Genomic DNA, 21,799 nt, shown 5'->3' on the forward strand with positions numbered 1-21,799 from the left:
TCAGATTAGCTGAGATCTTGAGTTGCTTAACCTTCAAATGTATCCTGAAAGGGATCTGTTAAACCAGCTCATTCTTCATCATGTCACAACACCACACTGTGTCAAGTTGTACACAACGTGCTTCCAGGCTATTTTAATACGCACTTTCTGTATGGTTAGTATGTAGTAAAACATGTATTTGCTTCTTTTGAGGGGCAGTGCATGATTTACTGTCCATGCAATGTTCCAAGATTCCGTGAAGAAAGCAAGTACAGCAAGAAGACATTGTATGGCATTTACTTTATTACTGAAAAGTACAAATTAATAGGAAGCACAGACTCTAGAACTTTCAAAAAAACCTGTAAAGACAGGTTTTTACCAATAACACACAAATTTTAAACAACAGCTCCACACTGCAAAGCCACGCTTTGGATGAACACATGTACAATAAAATCAAAATAAAATGGAAGAAATGAACCACCTGTTCGTGCAAATTGTACTCAAAATACTGTTAAATTTCACATGGTCAGACCTAAAATACACTTTCTAAAGTGTTTCTTTCCCACAATTCTGGGGGAACTTAAAAAAAATTACATCACACATTCCACACAAATTAATAAAATTAACATTTAGCTTTCCCAGATGACTGCATCACTTAAAGTGGTACTCTGTCAGACCAACACTAGAGATCCTAGGAGAAAAAAGAACCCAAGTGACAGAGTAACTGTAGCTACAAAGTCACAGTGGCTGAGACATGTCTGAAGGATCACTAAGACTTCGGATTGGAAATCAAAAAAAAAGATACTTATTTTCAAAATCTGAGAATCATCAAGAATGTGTACTACCATCCATCAATAGCTCTATCTGCAGCCACCCCCTCCAACACAAATAAATCTATTGCTGACATTGTCAAAGTTCTTCAAAAATTACACAATGGATGTCCATGAGATTGACTTAGAAATAATGAGAAATCTTCACTGTTTTATGAGCCACCTGAGAGTCAACCTTCAGGGAGCATTTTGTCCCACCATCAGGATTTGCTGTGCAGGGGCAAGCACTAGAAATGTGCCATTACTAAAACAAAAGCTGTCCATCCCACAGACTGATTTGATTCTGTGAGCCAAAACTTCAAAAATGCATGAAATATCATGAAAGCCTTTCAAAATCCTAAAAGCTGATAATAAGATATATGGGGTTTAGCTAGATATTCTGATAACCTTACCATATTCATGGAAGCAAAACAAATGTCAGTACAGACACATGATATTGAATACACACATACAGGGAAAATCCAGGTCCAGAAACTTTTAATTGAAATTGAGAGAAAGTCATTTGCAAGAGGAATCAAAGGTGCTATATCTGTTACTGAACCTAAGCACTTCCTACTTCAGTCTCTTCCTGCCCTGATGTCACCTTGTCCAACCCCACAGGTCACATGGAACACTTCAATGGCCTTTTTTGCTTGTGCCAGAAATATCAATCCAATAAGCCTCATTCTTGAAAACTGAAATTGCAGTGCTTGTTTTTGTTATTTTTTTTTCTCTTTAACCTAAAAGATACTTCAGCGATTAACAGGAAACAATTGACTGGAAGAGGCAGATTGTTATTCCAAAAAATAAACTAACTGTAACCAGATTTGTTTCCACAAAATCTATGCAGAAAAGTAAACCAGTTCTAGGATGTCAGTGCACTTTGAGAAACACTCATGGGCAAGGCACTGTTTATAGTTATTTCTTGTCTCGTCTGACATCGCACCATTGCCAGGATTGCTCTCCGAAACCTGCAAAGGACAAAAAAGTGAAAGCAGAAATATCACTAGCTGGAGAACTGCATACAAACACAAACTGGGTATGCTCTTTTAAGTATTACAACTGCTTTCAACTTTAGTAAAAGTTGCTTAATAAAAAAATTGCATGTCTGGAATTCAAAAGGACCTGAATCTCTTACATTTCCATGTACAGGAATAACTCAATCAAGTGTTTCTCCCACAACAAGAGTCTCAGCAGCTTTTGGTAATTGAAGACTGGATGTGTAGCTACGACAAAAGCAAAGTTTGGAGAACGGGGTGAAAAGGTGATGGACTTTCATGGACTCAGCAGGATCAGGGCAGACAAGCCAGACAGAGATCACAGCCTCTTTGTAGCTTGGCAGTAAAGCAATGAAGGATTCCTGTTTGCAAAATCCAATTCCCATTCAGAGGCAATGGGTTGGCTAGAGCATTTTATATGCTTCCTCAATATAGAAGAATAGGCTTAACTAACTTACTTTAGTGGAAAGTGTAACTCCCTCCTAATCAATCACAGTATGGAACATCTCAACCAAGCAAGGAATTCCAAAGTTACACTTCGCTAAGATGATGTGTAAGACATCTTGGCCACAGTCACCAAAACTAGTCTGCTGCTGATGAACTTAAATTCCACAGTAAGTCCCTCTGAGAAATGACAAAAGACTTCTCAAAACGAACTTACACAATCTTCACTAATTGGCTTTCAAAAATCTGTATCAATTTAACACATTCTGATGTTGATCAAAGCAATTTCATTTAGATTTTGCTGCCCAAAACGTTGTCTTTGGTAAACCCAGAACAGTTTACCCCCCAGTCTCCTCACAATTCAGTTTCTCCTAATCTACAGATGATCATTATGTAGACAGTACCGAAGAACACTTACTTTTTGTTTGCAATTACATAAATGCAGGGATTATAGAATGTGGAGGATTTTGCAAATAAAGGAGCTATGATGGCCATTGCAGGAGAAATTTTCTTCGGATCTCCAAAGGAAGACCATAAACACACAATGGAATAAGGAGACCATGCCACCAGAAACATTACAATCATCACAACAGACATCTGTAAAACAAGGGCAACACAAACATAACCTGAAGATTAACCTAACTCAAAGTACATACATCTGTGTGATAATAAGAGATATCCAGAACTAAATAATGACATGTAAATGAAAACATCTGATCATTCTCGATAACTTACAGCAAAATCTCATTTTCAGGATTTAATAATAAACTGTTATTTTGTTACCATTTTCCTTTATGATTAGCACTAAGCATTATTTTAAATTCAATCATCAAAAATTTAAATGGCCATAGAAGATTTCACAAATGAATTATGGCCACTACCTCAACTCTTAAAAAAAAAAATGCACTGCATATCAGCAAGTCTTCTCCAAAACGCGCATTAGAGTATCTGTATTACTGTCTTTATTACCACACATATCTCCAACATCCACCAAACATGGCTATAGGAAAATAAAATGCAATATTTAAAAATGATCAGGTACTCAATATCATTTTATATCGTAGAAAGTTACCAGCTTTTGTATAAATCACATTATTTTAAGCATTTCCTAGCTACTTCCTTTCTATGTCAAGGTGTAAACAACTTGGAATCTACTTTCTAGTGAAAATATTATAAACTGGGTATAATGCTCTGTGAGAACAACAGGCTTCCTTTCAAAAGAATCTTGAGATACACATCAAGAAAGAGTTCAGAATACTTTTTTTTTTTTTGCTATTCTGAAGAGAGTGGAAGGAATCCAGCGAAAACAGGTCACCTTGGGATGCTATTACAGACAATAAACATGAACAGAAAGAACAAGGAAATTCAGCATCTTGCAGATTAAATTCTTCTAGAAATTAGTATTTCTCATTCACACCCAGGAGAAAACATAAAGCCACCAGCAGGCCAAACAGCAACAACTTGAGAGTAGTGGGAGGGCAGGAGCGGAATCAACTAGGACTGACTTTTCTGGCTTTTGTCTGGGATGCGAATCAGTAATAGAAATCAGAATGGAAGCTTCAAATTAATCAGGAAAAGCAAAACAAATCACCCCAAAACTAAATGAAACTGCTGGGCTCTTTGAATGCTCTTTCTCTAGTGTACGGTTCTCTAGTGTTGTTCACCTATGCCCATATTCTATCCTTCTGTTTCTCATTTTGGCTCTCACTGGAAATTATCAACAAATCTGTGAGGGCTGTTTCAGAGCACAACCAAGCAAGCTGCACCCTGTCCACAGAAGGTTTCTATTCAATACTAACACAATGTCTGTAAGAGAATAATTTCATAACAGTGATTCTTACATAAAAGAATACTTCTGTTTAGAAGTCGTCAATGCACAGAAAGCTTAAAAGATGCCAAACTGTGGAAAAATTAAAAAAAAAAAAAAAAAAAAATCAAGTAACCCATTTTAAAGGATTATGCTTAACCACAAGGCTTCATTTTTTATTTTTTAAATACAACTCATAGTCAATTGTGAAATATGAAAAACATACAAACCTGAGTCTAAATCCATAACTGAATCTTCAGTTTAAAGCATTCTGAATTATTCAGAAACATAAAATGTTCATAATTAAGGGTTGGGGTTTTCAGCAATGAGAACATTCTCCAAGGAATGTTAAGCTTGCATTGATAACTAATTCAAATATACATTCTTTTCAGTCTACTCCTAATTTCTGTATGTTTTCTTGTTGTGCCCAACCATAAACCATATCTTCATCCAAAATCAAAGGAGCCAGTGCACTTAAAGCTTTCTCAAGGACTTTTGTGTGTTAAAAGAATGTGAACTTTTCAAGCAGGATGTATCATTCTATGCCATAATTCACATTTCCTACTGTTTACCTAAGAAAGAGATAAGCTCAATAGACTAAAAAAAAAAAAAAAAAAGAAAAAAAAATACAAGGGATCAGAAGAAGCACACAGTTTGGGAGCTTGAAAATGCATTTTCATTTACAGTCCATGAGAGCAAAACAGAGCTAATGACTAATCCGTTTCTGACCAGTTGCACTAGTGAACCTGGCAGAGCACCTAAAGACTCTGTGGACACAAAAAGTGTCTTAGACAATCTTCCTAGGCCACTGATGAGGTATGTTTCTATACAGTGACAGAGGGCAGAAACAAGAACATAGTTCCCAGGCTTCAAAACAGCTGTTCGTCTGGAAAGAATAAAAAAATCTAGTGATGCTAGTCAAGTCTAGAGATTTCACTAAGGCTAAATTTCAGTTAATATTTAGTAAGAAGGAAAAAGGCAATGCAGGAAATAGACAAGCTTAAGTGGCTGTATTGTTCCTCCATTCTCAAAACTAACTCAAAAGAACATGCTTAAAATGAAACATACCCTCATTTACCATACCTTTGTTACATCTACTTGGTCAGACCAATCCATGCTGATGCTCTCCAGGCAGTTACTGCTGGTGTATTGTTTCATTGTCCGGGAAACATTGTAATAACAGTAAAACATGACTGTTAAGGGTACAACAAAATTAACAGCAATTACACTCATTGTGTAGGAAACAAAGGACCTGATAAGACAGAAAACAAAACACAGTAACTTACAAATATCCATCCATGAAGAGCTACTGAAGAATTTGACTATGAAATTTGAAACAAAATTCTAGAGAATTAGAAAGAAAATCTTCAGTCTTTAGTTTTTATTAACAGGTGCAGGGTTGTTTTTTTTTTTTTTTAAATGAACAGTTTTCAAGCATTGCACATTTTCTACATTTTATCTAGACTTGCCCTAGAAAATATATATATATATATATATTTAAATAAATTATCTTTGTATGTTAGGCTTCATACTTCAAGAATTTATTGTCATTCTGTGGTAAATAATCTAAACCTTCAATAAGAGAACAAATTAAAAGAAAAGGTGAGGTGAAATCTTACATATCATTTTTCCTCCAATTGACTGTGCAAGTTGCTCCAGTTGGATCTGGAGCATAGCCAGCCCAGCCTACGGTAGGCATGGACGCCCAAAAGACTGCATTGATCCATGCAGCCAGGATTAGAGCAGCATAGTTACGTGCAGTCATTCTTCTTCCTGTGACAAAACACGTATATTCACAAATTGTTGCCTTTTTTTCTTGTTTCCAGTATTGAATTTTAACCACAAGTAGGTGAGAGCAAACCTACGTGGCATTAATAACGATCCTCTCAGAGAACTACACTCCCAAACACTGCAGCATACATGCTTCCTATCACTGAAATACATCTAAGCTTTCCAGACTTAAATTAATTCCATCATCCACTTCAACTCACAGCATACAGACAAGACCTGACCCTGATGCAATGCCAAAAGGCCTACTATGCACATAGAAAGAAAGAAAGAACAAAGAGGAATTGACTGTTCCAGTACAGCTGTAATAAAGAATAGTGAAAAAATATTCAATACAGTGCTGACTCAATGCTGGAAGCAAATGCAGACTTGACAGAGGTCAAAACCTCTCACAGCTGAGGCATTCTGTACACTTCAATATATGGATGTGACCTTCTAATGACTGGAAACTGCCAGGAAAATACAACTTACAAAGCAAGTAGCAGCTTACCTCTAAAATTCTCATGTTCACAAGCAGTACCATCCACGCAAACTGTATTGCTCGTCATGTACTGCAGTACCACATTCTATGCTTTAATTACACCTAGCTCTTTAATTAAGGGGTCATTCACAAGAAAACAATACAATTGGACACTTAGTTCATAGAAGCCTAACAGTGAAGGATGTTTGACAAAACAGACAGTACCTATGTCAGGCCTGCAGATCGTCAGGTAACGGTCAACTGCAACAACAGTGAGCAAACCAATACTCGCCATCCCAAAAAATATATTTAAGGCAGCATAGATCTGAAATTATAAAAAACAGATAACATGGCCTTTCTGAGAAATCTTTCAAATGCATGAGGAAAAATGTGCATTATTAATCTAAGGCAGTATGGTACCTTCTAATCAGTGTTTTCTTGTGTAAGCAAGGTGCTGCATGAACTGATTCAGTGCAGGCAATTTGTCAATGGTTCATTTAAAATAAACATTGCAAAAGCAATCTGCCAATTTGTACACCAGAATCCCTAAGGAAGACAGTCTAACACTACATATGCCAATAAGTAAAATTAAGATTTCGAGGCAAAGACTGGGAGGGGTTTTTCAAGTCATACTTTCAAAATACATTAAAGAGTCCCAAAGAACATTTGATTCATCATTAAAAGATTAGAACCATGTAAGGCTTTAGCAAATCTGAGGTTCTGAATCATCACTCTTCCCTCTGCTATGTATTTTTTCACTGATATGATACACCGATTTTCTCCATTGGTCCCCATTTTTACTTGGTCTTGGGCCTGAAAAGGCATGGTGATAGTACTTCTACACATGATGCAGTTGATAAACATAAGGTCACATTTGAATGAATTCTAACTTACGATTTAAAGTTTGGAAAAGGATTCAAAACAGAATCTATGTGCAGAAATTGAGGCCTTTGCAGAACATAAGCTCCAAGTCTGGAGTCAAATTTTGCATTTCCATCTTTTCTCTTAGGAGAGCCAATATCAATTAGAGCTACTGCTTATTGCTTATCTTGCATTTACGTGCTCAAAATTTTCTCCCTGTCTAAATTGCAATACCTGGCAACCAGTATATCCAAACTTCCAGCTTCCATGCAGGTCTGAAGCAGCAGACATGGGGTAGCCAATGCCACTAACACCAATGTCAGTGAAAGCAAGGTTGATAATAATTGCATTGGTTGCTGTCCGAAGTTCTTTGTACTTCACAAAGATGCCTAACACAACAATGTTACTGAAAATGCTTATCACTCCTGTGGAAACAGAAAATAAAAACTGTACAAAAAGTTGTAGATGAGATAGTAATACCTATGCAAAAGAATACACAGTCTATTTTAATATTTAAGCCCTAAACAAGAATTATATTTCAATCAAGCATGATTTTGCAAATAGAAAACACCTGAAAAAGAAAAAAACCTTTTGTAATTAGATTCACCTTACTTGGATTCAGTAAAGGCCAAAAGTAGGGTGTTTCATCAAACCTAGGACTTCCTGTACAGTGGCGATAGGCAGAGCAGACATCCAAAAGCATAGAGAACTGCAATTTAGATACTTCAGCCACAGAGTACAAGGCTGTTTTCCAAGGCCAAAAAGAGTGCAGGCTGATGCAAAAAAGCAGCGCTTTTACATTGATTCACTTAATGTAGTAGAAAGTCTCTACCACAACCCTAGTTCTTCATTTCTGAAAGGAAGTTTCCACTGTATATTTAAGTAATATTCCCAAGCAAAAGGATATAAAACATGAGCAACTAGGCATTGTCTTTGCTATCTCCATGCCAGCCAGTTACAAATCTCTACTCGCAAGGCCTGAATTCTCTGCAAGCATCATTTCTGGCTCACATTAGTGGCATGCTGGCCTCACAAAAGCCGTTTTCTTTATCTGACAAGCTCCAGCCAGTATCATAATCAAAAAAGTCCAGCTGTGTACCGATTTTGCTCCTACCTCACAAATCAGAGTAATTGTGGTTCTTTTGGGGAGGGAATATCTCCTACCCTGTTTCTTTCCTCTAGCAGAAGGAAAGAAATTTCTTTGCAGAAATAGGACTCCAGGGCTCAATCTCCCTGTGTCCCAGAAGCTTAAACACAGGCATCCCCAAATCCCCAACATGACAAGTGCTTTTACATTTAATTCTTCAGAAATATACAACAGAGGTGGCACCAAAGGTGTTCAGACTCTGCCTGAGGACTATGAGGCAACACCAGAAATGGTGAGTTGTAATAGAGAAAAAAATAGACTTATGACGAAAGCTAGCATGCACACTCCCCTGTCTTCACATCCAATGACTTCAGAGTTTTCTTGGAGCTTCACAGTGCTCTCTAAGTGGTGCAGGACACTGCTCCTTAAGACCCTCTGCATCAGCAAGCTTTGTCCAACCCTGGCACATATATTAAAACCTCTACGTCCTCATTTTTCTTGCTCTTCCTTCCTCTGAGCCAAACCCTATTGCATGGCACTTACAATGAATTCACATAGCAATCCCACAAAACAAGTTCTTTTTATTCTTCTGGTTTTATTCTCTTCAGACTCAGAAATACTCAGAGCAAACTACCATCATCTAGATTTCTACTATCCCACTATTAGTTACAGGCATAAGAGCTAATAAAGTTAAAATACCAGTGTATAGTCAATGAATATAAAGACGCTATAATTATGAAATAAGCAAGAGAGTTTGGCACAGCAGATTATAATAACAAAAAGAAAACAGATAGAAAGCTTACCCACATCCTGAGCTCACTGCAAAACTCCAGAGGAGGGATCTCCAGAAGAGATCCTTTCCCACTGGTGGTCAGCTCTTAAATAGGTCTAGGAGAGGTGCAGCCAGGCTCCACCCTTTCCGACAGCACAGGTGAATTGCCTTCACCTGTGCTCCCATGGCTCACTCATTGCTCACCTCAGGTGATCAATCAGGCCATGATTCAGCAGTTCCCATACAACCAGTTTGCACCTCACCTGAGAAAGCATCACAGCCCTTTATCAGCAAAATGGAGAATTGCAACATTCAAGAAAACACAGCCATTACAAATTTGAAAATATAATAAATAAAAAGTATAAACCAACCCTGTAAGTAGTAACAGGAATTAGTAAGCTGCTTATGAATTCCCTTGTCTCATACAGTTGTTACAATACCACTGACCCAACTGCTAAACTTACAGACATCTGTACAATTTGAGCACCTTGGATTACAAGCACAGTGGAATGTTACATTGGTAAAAGCTGAACAGTGCAATATCCATGGAAATGCCCTTCGGAATTTTTTATTTTTTTTTTCCTGTTAAAACACTTCACCTATGAACCAGAACACTGTGATTTACATCATTACAGTACTGTATGGATAATTCTATAAAGAACTTTGGTGAATAGGTGTGGTGAAAACAGAGCAAGAAAGTCTGAAATAATACATCGGGCTCTATACAGGATATTAACTTCACATCCTTAATACCATGGTCACAAGGCCCAGCAGATACAAACAAGTACAGATAATAAGGCTCAATGGAAACCAAGCAACAAGCAATCCAGCACAGTGAAATCCATCTTTTGCCCTCAGGAGTGAAATAAGGTCTGCAGAAAAGACTTCATTCTTAGTTATTTCTCTTTTCTATTCTCTTTTCAAAAGACCAAGCATGTCTTTCCTCAGGTAGGCATAGTACATAAGAATAACATTAAATGTGATGTTGGAAGTTACAACCATTCATCTATGACATTTCACACACTTTAGGAACAATGCTGTGATGCCTTGAGCCCCTAAAATAAACAAAAGCGGGAAGCTAGTGATCAGATGTGAAGGGAGCAAAAAGAAGCAGCTTCCATGCCAGCCTACTCAGCCCCATTGGTAGGTAGTACACTGGAGAGGAAGACTGTCAGTCACAGGTTTCTAAAACCGTATAGGCTTCTTATGAGACATGCTTTAAAAGATTTCAGGTTGGACATAAGGAAAAATTTATCCTCTGAGACAGTGGTCAGGTATGGAAACAGGCTGCCCAGGGAGGTGATGGAGTCATAGTCCCTGGAGGTCTTCAAGAAACATTTAGATGTTATGTTGAGGGATGTGGCTTAGCAGGTGTAGTACTGGTTGGACTGGATGATCTTGGAGATCTTTTCCAACCTTGGTGATTCTATGATTTTACAGTTACCCAGAATGAAGTAAGAAATACAACAGAACTGTAAACTCCTACCTTCAAGGCAAAGGAAGGATCCTGCTAGACACATATTTAGTGCCCAAACTTAACAATAATAAAGAAAAAAAGAAAAAGAAAAAAAAAGGAAGAAAGAAAGCACTGAAAATGCCAAGCCTATACTGATCAAAGATTTCAGAAGTACGAGAACAAATTAATAGACTAAAAAACGTTCTGGAGAGTAACATACAAGAAAAAAGATGGATTAATTGTGAGCAAAGAAGGAAAAAAATATATAGACTCAATAAACAGGTATTCTCAGAAAGAGAGAATTTATAAGTCAAACAGAAAAGCGAAGTTTCTCCAGGAACCAGTTAACCAGACCTCATTTCTTAGAGGGTAGATAATGTAGACTGGGCCAAAGACTTCAGTAACCTCATATCATCAGCTAGGACAAACTCATCTGATTCAGAAAAAGCACATGGATGCTGCCAGTTGGTGTGTGAAATAGCTTAGACTTCGACAACTATTCCCACATTTTTCACTACACCTTGTGATTTTGACAATACGAGGATAAAAGGCTCTTATATGACATGGTCAAGAACAAAAACATTTATTATTTTTCCTTTTCCCAGAGAAATAGCAAAAACTAAGGGTTGATGGAATGCAAACAAGCCCTAACAGAGAAAATCAGGACACACGAGTAGTGGCATCAAAAACAGTGAAGGAGAAGGTTAGGTCCATGCATTACATGGAATTTACTTTTCCAGTCAGCAATTTAAAATTACCCCAGAGCACTTCACCACTACAAGGTGAAGGACAACCATAAGGCTTCTTCCTGCAGTCTGAGTAGGGGACCACTGTCATCACTGAAATTAATGTTGAGCCGCTGTAGACTGCAATAGTTAATAATGGCTTCCTTCCTCAGAAAACAAAGCAATTATTTACGAAAGAAGAAAGCATTCAATCCTTCTAAAAAGGAACAGAATGTTGAACATGTATCTGACCTTCATTGCATTTCTTAGATATCTGCTTATTAACATACACTAAATCTTCTTGATGTTGCTATTTGGTGCAGTAAACAATGATAGTTTGAACCATGCTACAGACCTTACTGTCAAAAACTTTAGTAAGAAAGCAAAGTCCAACATACAGCTGACAGATTTTTACTGGGCTCTCCCATTCTGAGAAGAAGCTGAATTGATTCTGGATAATACATGATAGCTTTGATTCTTAACATTAGTGCTCAAACTGTCTGAAAATACCAACCGGTTACATACAGCGTAAACCATCAATTAGAATATAACAAAGCATTGCACATATCAGCAGCACCTAGTAGATGAAGTTACTTGCAAACGACGTGGTGGTACTGCGGAGTTGATTTGGTCTTCCAGTACTTGACCATCATCCAGCCCTACAGCTGCTCAACAGGCCCACATATCTATGTGTATTCTAACAATTTCAGTAAAAATCTGAAATTAACTATTGCCTTTGCACTCATGTTGATGCAAAATGTCCTCTATATCAGTGATTTGATATTCCCCACTTCAGACATACATGCTAAATAAAATGACTATTTCATATCTCTAAGTAAACATTTTGAAGTATTTGAAAAGCTAATAATAACATAGAAAACGTATGGTATAATCTAGGAATAACGTATTTATAAATTCATCTTATTTTCCACACTAAAAATATAGAAGGTATGTTTCTAAACACAGCAGGTTTCAGTATTTGGACAAGATGTTATTCCATTGCTACAGCAGTCAATGCTTCAGAAAAACATTTCTGCAACACTTACAGTTACGATAATGAGAAATTTAAAAAAGCAAACAAACAAAAAAAACCCACAACAAAACCTATATCATTCAAGTTAAGCCAAAGGCCATTGCAGTCACAGAAAACACATGTTAAGCTTTGCAGCATGCTTTTTCTGACACGGGACATCAGTGAAAAATACATCTGCAAGTGGAGTCCGCTCTTCTCTGATAAATGACCAGCTCCTCCCTCCTCCTCGGTCACATTCCAACCCTTCCCCTTACATCCCCCTATCAGACACCCGCTCACATGCTCAGACTACACATATATTACTGTGAACATGTGGCCCAAAAGAAATCTCAAGATAGCTTCAAGCACATCACAGAAAAATGCAAGATGTGACAGCTATGCCCTATTTTTATCTCTTCTGCAAGCTGGCGGAAATTAATTCTTACTCTCTTCTATAATTACATATCAACAAAATGTATTTTTTAACACATAGCGCTGCCTTCAAATATAGAGCAGAGAGCAGATGTAGGTTTCTGCACACTTCAGTCTGATTGTTGACTTGTCGGTAAACTCTGGAGAAAAGCCATTGGTCACTTGTAAGTCAGAATGAAACACATTGCTGTTACTATACAAAATAAGCATTCAATCTACAGTTCTGCTATAAAAAGTTATGCAACAGTTGATCAATGCCCATACCTGCTGTTATTAAGTAAGCTGCTACTATGTTGTGCTCAGTCTGTGTAAAGGCAGAATGAGCTTCAGCATCACTTTCTGAGGAGTTGGCTGAATTATTCCAATGCATTTTGGACACACAAGACTGTCGTCTATATCTTGCAGTAATTCATCTAGAGGACAAAACACTACCAAACCCCGTCAGAAAAATTCTTTCATTATCCAGCAGACTGAACAACTGAAAAAAAAAAAAAAAAAAGCAGGGGAGGGTTGCCTCACCACCAGTGCTAACAGCTTCCAAGCATGATCTAATTGGACAGGGCGCAAAGAAGTTTATATCCCCAATCTATGCAGGAGAAAAGCTTGTTAACTGAAACAAAGAGCAACACAGAACCAAGAACATTTCCAACAGGATGTTCAAACTTTATTCTTACTGCTAAAGAGATTAACAGTCACATGCCCCCAAACTTTTTTTACTTCAAATCTCTTGTGCAACGCCTGAGAAACCTCAGGAGAAAGTTGACTCTGGTTAGTTGGCCTTCAGCCTGGTTTGGAATTACTTCCTACCATCGCACAGAACACAACCATAGCAAGAACACAAATGTCAGTTTCATTAAAATACCTTGACTGTATCCACCCCTTCAAACCTTTAAATACTTCCTTTTCCTCTGCAAGATTCTTACTTTAATTGAAACACTCAAACCAATGGCAGACACAACAAACTAATCCAGTATTTCCTGAAGTGAAGCTTGACATTTGGAAAATTGTCACATCTCTAAAATCTCCTGGTCTGCAGAAAATGGGTGTTGAACATGCCATAAAGTCTGAACACTCTCCTTCTCTCAGACTTACTCAGGTAGGCTTGGGCAAGTTTTCTTAAACAGAAAATTATTGAGCATTTTTCAAAGGTGATATAGCTTTTGTTTCTTCGGTTATGAGGTAGCAGCATGCTAGAGGGAGATCACAAAGGCCTTTTACAAAATACTGTGTAAATATGAGCTGCAACAAACCTTTGCCCAAAGAGTTTACATGCAGCATCAACACAATCAAAGGCCTTTACCACTGTTTCCCCTTCAAACAATTTGTACCCATACTATATATAAAAGCAATATAAAAATTCTACTTGCAGCTCACAGGCAGCTCAGACCATGTGTGCGAGCAGCAGGAAGGATTTACTGCCCCAAACAGCACTGAGGAACAAAGCCATCCCATAGGAAGGTCATATACCCAAAGAGCTACTCTCTTCTCTAACCCATTAAACACTCACAGAGCTTTCCCCATCCAATCTCAGCTTTTTAAAATAGACATCCTCTACTTTTCATCCATTTCAACCTATAGTTGAGCAAATTTTGGTATTAAACTTATGCAGTCATGACAATTAGTCATCACTGTTACAGATCACGTATCACAACACTACCAGCAAACATTTTACTAGCATAGAACTACACTCACCCTTAGCTTGCAGGGCACTTGTATCAATGAGGCATTTTCCCTGTCAGAAGAGGACTAGGCAGGAACAGGGTGGGAGGGATTTGAAAGGGAAAATTATCTGTTCAGTGATGAATCTACTTTCCTAGTATTTAATCATTCCATCTTGAAAGATAAAAGCATAATGATAATTTGATATCTTTACTTACTTCCCCTGAAACCTTGGCAATATTTTCATAAGCATCTCCAATCATGCATCTTGCATAGAAGTCAGAGCTTGCAATGCTTACTGCCTTGGTTAAGATTGCCACCCCACCAGCTCAGCTGCCCAGGGCCCCATTGCCAATACCTCACTGCCCTCTGAGTAAAGAATTTCTTCCTAACACCTAAACTAAATCTTCCGTCTTATATTTAAAGTCATTCCCCCTTGTCCTATCACTATCGGACCATGAAAAAAGTTGCTCCCCCTCTTGCTTTTAAGCTCCCTACAAGTTTAAGAAGGCTGCAATGAGGTCTCCCCAGAGCCTTTTCCTCTGCAATTTAACACCCCCAGCTCCTACAACTTAAGTAATCTAGGCACATCTCCAAAAAAAGAAAAGCTTTTTTCTTCTCCCCTAGAAAACTGCAGTTTATAAAACAAAGTCAAAATATAAAGCAATTAATTCACAATTAAGATATAACAAATGCCCTTGAATTATGGAGTTTTTCCTTTTGACTTGGCTCTGATCAGTACAAAAATAGTGTAGTTTATATTTGAGTCAATCCTTCAATCTGTAGGTGTCTATACAGATATGGGGCAACGCAAGATTTATTACCTGGTTTAGCAAGTTGTAAATGTTATATTTATACGTAAAATATTTTAAAAAAATATTTCAATCCACACATGGTAGAAGTAGAAATACTGCTTGCTTTTTCTTTAAAAAAAAAATCCTCCCACATTCATTAAAGTGCATCAACACTAGAGGGCTGTATAGGGCAGTACTTCCCTTTAATCTTAACTCCACAAACATTTAAATGGTTCAAAACCAAAGGCAGACAAATTAATAAATTATTAAATTTCTCACACACCCAGTCTCTAGATTTAAACTGTTATTTTAAAAAGTTTGATTCTGTAAAGAGACCTCCAGGTGACTAACAAGATGCCCTGGTAAGGGGCCTCCAAATCATTGCCCTGTTTCACATACTAACCTTGATTTTCTCAAGATACCATTTATTGCCAAGACATCACTTTGCCAAACTGAAAGTAACTGCACCAGTACAAAAGTGCAAGGCTTTTGCCTTTCAGTGGCTTCAGACTTGAGTATGACTCACAACTCCACCTGCTGTAAGATTCAAATTATTCACTTCTTGCTCTAGGCTGCAAGATGGCATTTTGTCAGTTGCCACGTCAGTGCAATTGAAAGGTAACATCCAGATAGCCAGCCTTTTGGTACCCTTGGAGAAAGTGCATCTCTAAAGCATGCAGCAAGAACAGCAGCACGGAGCACAAATTTGGCTGTAAGAATGAGGATTGCATTATCCCAGTCTTCCAAAGCCAGAAGAATAAAGAAAGATCTAAGTCAGCTGTCCGCAACTAGGCACAGAAGCATTGGTGAAGAATGCAACTGTTGCAAAGAACGCATTTACAAACATGGTTTTGAAGCACTGGTGATACAGTTGCAATGTGGCATGACAGAGACGGCTTACAACGGCTACAATTCTACAATATCTCAAGTCGGAGCCCTACCTCCATAGACCTTGCAATACATAGTAACAAAAGACTAAATACTTTTAAAGGTCCGTATTTAATTGACCTAATTAAAGTTAAATGGATAGTAACACCAACAAAATAACTGCTATTCTATAATTCCTGATGATGTTGTGGTCGAATAGACTTGGTTTCTTCTCATAAAAGCAGATCTAATAGAAAATTGGATGTTTTTTCTAAACATTTTTTAACTGCTGTCCTATATAGAGCAGGTGTTCAGACTAGGCAACTGAGTTCTTGAAGCTTTCTTGCTAGCTTGCTCAAGCTTTGTTTCAGAAATAATTCAGAACTAAGAGCTGTGTTTGTTAGTGACTAGTAGTTCGTCCAATTTTAGCACTGACAAATTACCTGCTTCTTTTGGTAAGCACAAGCCTAATGGATCCAGCAATCATGGTCATTAAAAGTACAACAGCATGATCAGTTCTGAAATATATTTCCCACCCACATCAAACATGATGCTCAGAATTTTCATGTCAATTAATCTACAGATCTGTTCTCAAAAATGCTTGGTATGAGATCTGCCAATAGACTCCCTACTCCTGATGAAATGAGACAGATTCTTTCCTATTCTTACTCAATTTCCAAAGTTGAATATAGATGACAAGGTGATTCTCTGTGCTTTAAGAGACACTTACTAGCTTTTCAACAGCCCTCATAATAAATCCGATTTAAGAGACTGGGAATGTATTCATGCAGAATTTCCCACTTATTTTTAAAGCAACACTAAACTGAAAGGACCACATACAGAGGAGCTCTATGATGGGTGTAATGCTGTGCTGTGATGAAAAGTACAACGATAACAGCTGGGTAGCAAAGTTGTTGGCTACAGCAAATGAGGACAAGACCAAATGCAGCAGCCATAGACAAAGAAACTAAGGAAAAAAGCCACTTACCTTTAGAAGACCTCAGGGAGGCAGGTATCTCCACCAAGATACCCACACCTCCACTGCCAATCCTTAAATGAGGTCGGGGAAGGTGTGGATCCTGGCTCCATCCCTTCTGGCCTTTCTGCATGCACCTCAGCTCCCCTGGGTTGACCCTGCCTTCCCACCAGGTGCTCAATCACTGGTTCAGGCCATAATTCAGCATTTCCACAACAATGAGTTATTTCATTTTAGCAAGCTCAGAGCACAACAGAGGTGATCTGCCAGGACATCAAAACCTCAAGAGAAACTGGCTAAGAGGAAGAGGGGAGCAGTTAAAAACTCTTAGCAACTTTATTATCAGTGAAATTAGATACAATTAGGTGACCTATGAATAGAATTAACTCTGTATTACTCATCAGATAATATCTTCTAAGAGTGTATCTTAATGCCTTTGCTTTCATTAAGATTCAGAGAGAAAAATCTACAAAATATTATTTGCTATCTTCCTTTCCTCATATTTGTTTTTACGCATTAAAAAAGTTCTAACCACAAAAAAAAAAAAATAATCTGAAGTTTAGTTTGTAAAAAATGGTCCATAACGGTTATTTAAATCACATCTCCTTTTTAGGGTGACCCAAAAGACTCCATATAAAACCATGAGAACAAGGGATCTTATCCAAGTCACACAGAGGTTACAAGTTCATACTGACAGATGTGCATGCAGTGAACCCAAGGGGGCTTTTCTTAAAAAAAAAAGTTTCAGTTGATTGTTTACTCCAGACTCCAACATGAAGTCAAGCACTGACTAAGTCATTTGCCAGAAACAAACAATTTAAGAATAACATTGAACTCTGTCTTAGTTTAAAAAGTTCAAGTATGTTCTGAGCAGTCTTTCATTCTTCGCCAAGGGCTACACACTTTGTTCATGTGTTGACAGTTGTTAACTGTCACTTCATAGCTTCCAGTTCTTTACAAACAACTTTTTCATGGTCTTTTATAACTTTTTTTCTTGCTCTTCACTTCTGCAGGTAACGTGGTAAGTCAGCAGGAAGATTCTCATTGCTCCATTTTTAATGTCCTCTCCCTATTTTAAGAGGGAAAAAGGTCACTTAATTCATTATCATAGATACTTAATTCAAATTATCTTAGATGCTGTTTCAGTAAATAAATTATAGATATAAAACTGCATGAATTGATAAAATAATTTATCATTGCTGTCTGTTCTTATAGTCCCTTTTCATGTAGAAACTAGCAGGGTCTTTACAAAGCATCAAAAAACAGAAAACACTGAACTTTGGTTTAAACGAGTTAGTGTGAAGCACATCAAGTTTTTACATAAAACTATGAACACCCATATGAGAGGAAAAGAAAATACAGCATTCTGTTTAATACTTAAAAGTTTAGAAACAGAGCCATTCTTATTATGGAAAAAATACATCTGCACACTCACCTCTAAAACCTCCTCCACCACCTCTTCCTCCTCTGAATCCTCCTCCTCCTCTTCCTCCACCTCTAAATCCTCCTCCTCCTCTTCCTCCACCTCTTCCTCCTCCAAATCCTCCTGAATGTAGGAAACAAGTTACACTTTCTGGAGCATGTAAATTTTGTTATACATAACAACAGCTTTAATTGACAGTTAGGAAATCCAAACCAAATCAGAAAGAGCCAATTGCTTCATCCTAGTACCTTCTTTCTTCTGAGGACCATCTGCAGCATTTTAGGTGGTGCTGAATATCTAGTATCCAATGTCTAAAACACTAATGCATTAATAAAACTTCAAGATAATTTTTAGCGGTCATTAAAAATGTTAACCACAATTATTACATATGAAATCTTCAAAACAATAAAAGAAAAAACTTTACATACTTGTGCCTCCTTGCACACAAGGTGGCAGAGTGGTGAGAATTCTACTGTAACTGAGTACACCATAGACTGTGCTTAAAAAGTAAAGGATGAGATCTACTACATCAGTTACCCCTTCTCTCAAACATCGCATTTCAAGTATTTTGTCCAAACTACATTTTAGAACACAGTAAAAATACCGCTTTCATTGTTTTGAATGGGTATTATCCACTATCTTTTACCACAAAGTGGTTAATAGTTATGCTTCCTGTCTTGGTTACAGATCAGCGTACTCCCTTTTCTGCATTACAGAAACTAGCTCTTGCCTTGGAAAGGTATCACTGTCTCTTCCACTGAGTTATCAAACATAAACTGAATTATCAAACTATGAAGTGCCTATCTTCTTTGCAACAGAAGTGTTTATTCAAGTATGTAATGGTAAGTTCACCAAAAACGAAGAAATGAAATAACTTTTACTGCAATTTTCATTCTTGGGATCTTACCTCTACCACCACCCCTTCCTCCTCCACGTCCTCCACCACGTCCTCCTCTACCACCTCCTCGAGGAGCACCTTTTTCTCCAGGAGGCCTTGGTAAAAATCTCTGAAGGGGTAGCAGCTTTGCTGGATCAATGTAAAACTGCAGGAAGAAAGTTCTATTAGGCTTTGAGAAAACCCAGGTTAAATCCTTAACAAACAGTCACAATTTTGTCTTAACTCATTATGTCAAATTGCCCTTTGCAAAAAGCTAAGTAAAAAAAACATATGCAAAATAAATCAGTGTTATGAAGTTATTAAAATACATATGATTTACATATTTATTAAGTTTCATTCACTTTTTTTGTTATTTAGGAGAGGGAAGTGCATAGCAGATGTAAAAGTGAAAAGGATGAAAAAACAAACATTTTCAAAGGACAGCTAGCTTTTAAAGTCAGTAAAATCTCTTAATAAAGCTTTTATTATCTATTTGATTACATATCTAACTGATGACACATAATAGAATAAATAGTTATTGAGATCAGCTAACCTTTTGCATTTTTTTGAATGAAGAGGCTTTCATGTTCTCAGACAGTTTCACTGAAAAATACTGTTAGCTTCTTTAAGGAACACACCAGGAATAAAAATGAGAAGTATCACATTTGATTATTACACGGAAGAATCTACACACTTCAGACATTTTCTAAATTCATATTCCATAAATGAAGCTAAACATCATCACTACAAATGAAAAACTACAACTTAATGATCAGGAATAACTGTTTCTAATTTTCCTCGTAGTTACAAAGACAACATTTCATGCAAACATTACTTTTTCCTTCCCATGTATTGAGGCATAAACATACCAGCAGAAAAGAATACATAAAAATGTAACCATAAAGAAACAAACTTGTTTGACAACTGATTGTCTCTCAGACTTATCCAGAACAATGTGGATTCTACAGTAGCTTTGCTATGACTGTCCTGGCCTGTACATCTGCCTAGCTGTGGAAAGAAACAGGCCAGCAGGGGCTGCTCAACCCAACCACAAGCTTTCTTTCAACTTACAGCAACACGGTGGATGCTCTCTGTAACTCCACAAACTACTATGGATCCTGTGGTTCTCAAGCGTGCAAGGATGGTTGTGCAAGGATGGTAAGCTGCTGGCTGACTGTTCAACAGTACTCAAGATTAAACAGGGAGCTAAGGAACCGCAAAGTACACTTGAGCTCCCTTTATATTTCTTGGTTGTTATTGTAAGAAGAAAAAAAGTTTCTGAACTTTGAGTAATACTGACGAAAAAAGTAAATCTGCAAATTAATAAATTCAGATCAGAAGGGTGTTCTAAACCTGTTTTAAGCATATGAAGTAGAATAAGGAAATTAAATATTTTCATATTTTAGAGCAAACCCATTGAAGAAGCCAACAGGATTTGTGAAGGATACAAAGTCTCGTAGCTGCCCAAAAATTTCATCCACTTTGCCAATCTGTTCCTTATTATCCAAGTACACTGGTGCATTGAAATAAGGAACTTTGTTTTCTTCTGTTTTACATTTACAAACAAGATCATCTTCACACGGATGCATGAACTCTCCCAGTACTGAAATAAAGAACAAACAAACTGAATATCTTAAACACTCACTGCAAGTTACATGATTACAGCCTCTGCAAATAACTTACAAACTACCCTCTCTGGAGGGCCCTGGTCATATCCGCCTCTGTTGAAGCCTCCTCGTCCACCTCCCCGTCCAAAGCCACCTCGCCCACCACGATTAAAGCCACCTCTGTCACCACCACTTCCTCCACGATTAAAGCCGCCTCCTCCTCTTCCTCCTCCGCCACCTCCTCGTCCTCCGCCACCACCTCCTCTTCCACGAAAAGACATTCTCTACTGCCTCCTACATTGTAGACAAAAAATCGGTTTAAGAAGTACGTATTTGTTGTTTAACATATTGTTTGAATCAAGGTCTCCCGATGGTCCTGTTTAATGGTTACCCACCTCAGCCCCGACTGAAAACATGCAGGCAAGCCATAATCAAGTTCCCCCATTAAACACCGCCTGTTTTAGGAAAAGTTTCTTCTCTAAAAGAGTGGTCGGGCACTGGCACGGGCTGCTCAGGAAGGTGGCGGTCACCGTCCCCGCAGGAGCTGAAGAACCGTGTGGAAGTGGTACTGAGGGACTCGGCTAGTGGGCAAGGTGAGACTAGATGATCTCAGAGGTCTTTTCCAACCTTAACCATTCTACGGCAATGCCTATCCATCATGAGGAACGGGCCATATCAGGGTCGAGCATCATACTCCGCGGCCCACGGAGAGGCGCCGGACCGCCAGCTTCCCAAAGAACGGCCTCCCTGGAAGCGGCGCCGGACCCTGAAGGTAGACCAACGACTTTAACGGCCCTAACGACGCCCGCGCGCGCCCCAACCCGCACCATAAACCCTAGCCCCGCACACGTGCGTACCTAGCGTCCATACAAGCGCCGCCTGATGACGTCATCGTCACGCGCCGGAAAAGCAGCCATCCTGCCGTAAAGGAGAAACAAGCGCCTAGCGGCACTGTCGCAAAAGGGC

The 21,799-nt window shown here is 38.1% G+C and overlaps 2 protein-coding genes across 4 annotated transcripts; both read right to left on the reverse strand.

Moving 5' to 3' along the window:
• Window positions 1-281: 281 nt before the first annotated feature.
• Window positions 282-17,112, reverse strand: RRH (retinal pigment epithelium-derived rhodopsin homolog). Of its 2 annotated transcripts, XM_048942420.1 has the most exons (8): window positions 16,939-17,112; window positions 12,895-13,108; window positions 7,381-7,571; window positions 6,511-6,610; window positions 5,657-5,810; window positions 5,121-5,289; window positions 2,649-2,827; window positions 282-1,759 (listed from the first exon to the last, which is right to left on the reverse strand). In XM_048942420.1, exons 2-8 carry the CDS (start codon window positions 12,998-13,000, stop codon window positions 1,654-1,656), a joined length of 1,005 nt encoding a protein of 334 aa, XP_048798377.1. In that variant the 5' UTR covers window positions 13,001-13,108; window positions 16,939-17,112; the 3' UTR covers window positions 282-1,653. The 2 variants fall into 2 exon arrangements, with proteins under 2 accessions (XP_048798377.1, XP_048798376.1); XM_048942419.1 differs by lacking the exons at window positions 12,895-13,108; window positions 16,939-17,112 and adding an exon at window positions 9,037-9,065 and having other exon boundaries at window positions 7,381-7,593.
• A 355-nt stretch (window positions 17,113-17,467) lies between these two features.
• GAR1 (GAR1 ribonucleoprotein) lies at window positions 17,468-21,751 on the reverse strand. 2 transcript variants are annotated; one of them, XM_048942424.1, is made up of 7 exons: window positions 21,691-21,751; window positions 20,910-21,127; window positions 20,675-20,829; window positions 19,780-19,839; window positions 19,257-19,392; window positions 18,362-18,472; window positions 17,468-17,995 (listed from the first exon to the last, which is right to left on the reverse strand). In XM_048942424.1, exons 2-7 carry the CDS (start codon window positions 21,112-21,114, stop codon window positions 17,982-17,984), a joined length of 681 nt encoding a protein of 226 aa, XP_048798381.1. In that variant the 5' UTR covers window positions 21,115-21,127; window positions 21,691-21,751; the 3' UTR covers window positions 17,468-17,981. The 2 variants fall into 2 exon arrangements, with proteins under 2 accessions (XP_048798381.1, XP_048798382.1); XM_048942425.1 differs by lacking the exon at window positions 21,691-21,751 and adding an exon at window positions 21,229-21,636.
• Window positions 21,752-21,799: the final 48 nt, after the last annotated feature.

The sequence above is a fragment of the Lagopus muta genome, chromosome 4, assembly GCF_023343835.1.
Source record: "Lagopus muta isolate bLagMut1 chromosome 4, bLagMut1 primary, whole genome shotgun sequence".
Taxonomy (NCBI): Eukaryota; Metazoa; Chordata; class Aves; order Galliformes; family Phasianidae; genus Lagopus; species Lagopus muta.

Bases quoted from the DNA above. Each gene is read 5' to 3' on its own strand.
- RRH (XM_048942420.1), bottom strand. From the start codon at position 13,000: ATGCATTGGAATAATTCAGCCAACTCCTCAGAAAGTGATGCTGAAGCT. The intron at 6,611-7,380 runs GTATTGCAATTT...TTATAATTTCAG, and splicing joins TTGGATATACTGGTTGCCAG to ATCTATGCTGCCTTAAATAT. The intron at 5,811-6,510 runs GTACTGTCTGTT...GTTTTGTCACAG, and splicing joins GATCTGCAGGCCTGACATAG to GAAGAAGAATGACTGCACGT.
- GAR1 (XM_048942424.1), bottom strand. From the start codon at position 21,114: ATGTCTTTTCGTGGAAGAGGAGGTGGTGGCGGAGGACGAGGAGGTGGC. The intron at 20,830-20,909 runs GTAAGTTATTTG...TCTTTATTTCAG, and splicing joins CCCTCCAGAGAGGGTAGTTT to TACTGGGAGAGTTCATGCAT. The intron at 19,393-19,779 runs GTTAGCTGATCT...TTCTTCCTGCAG, and splicing joins CATTCAAAAAAATGCAAAAG to TTTTACATTGATCCAGCAAA.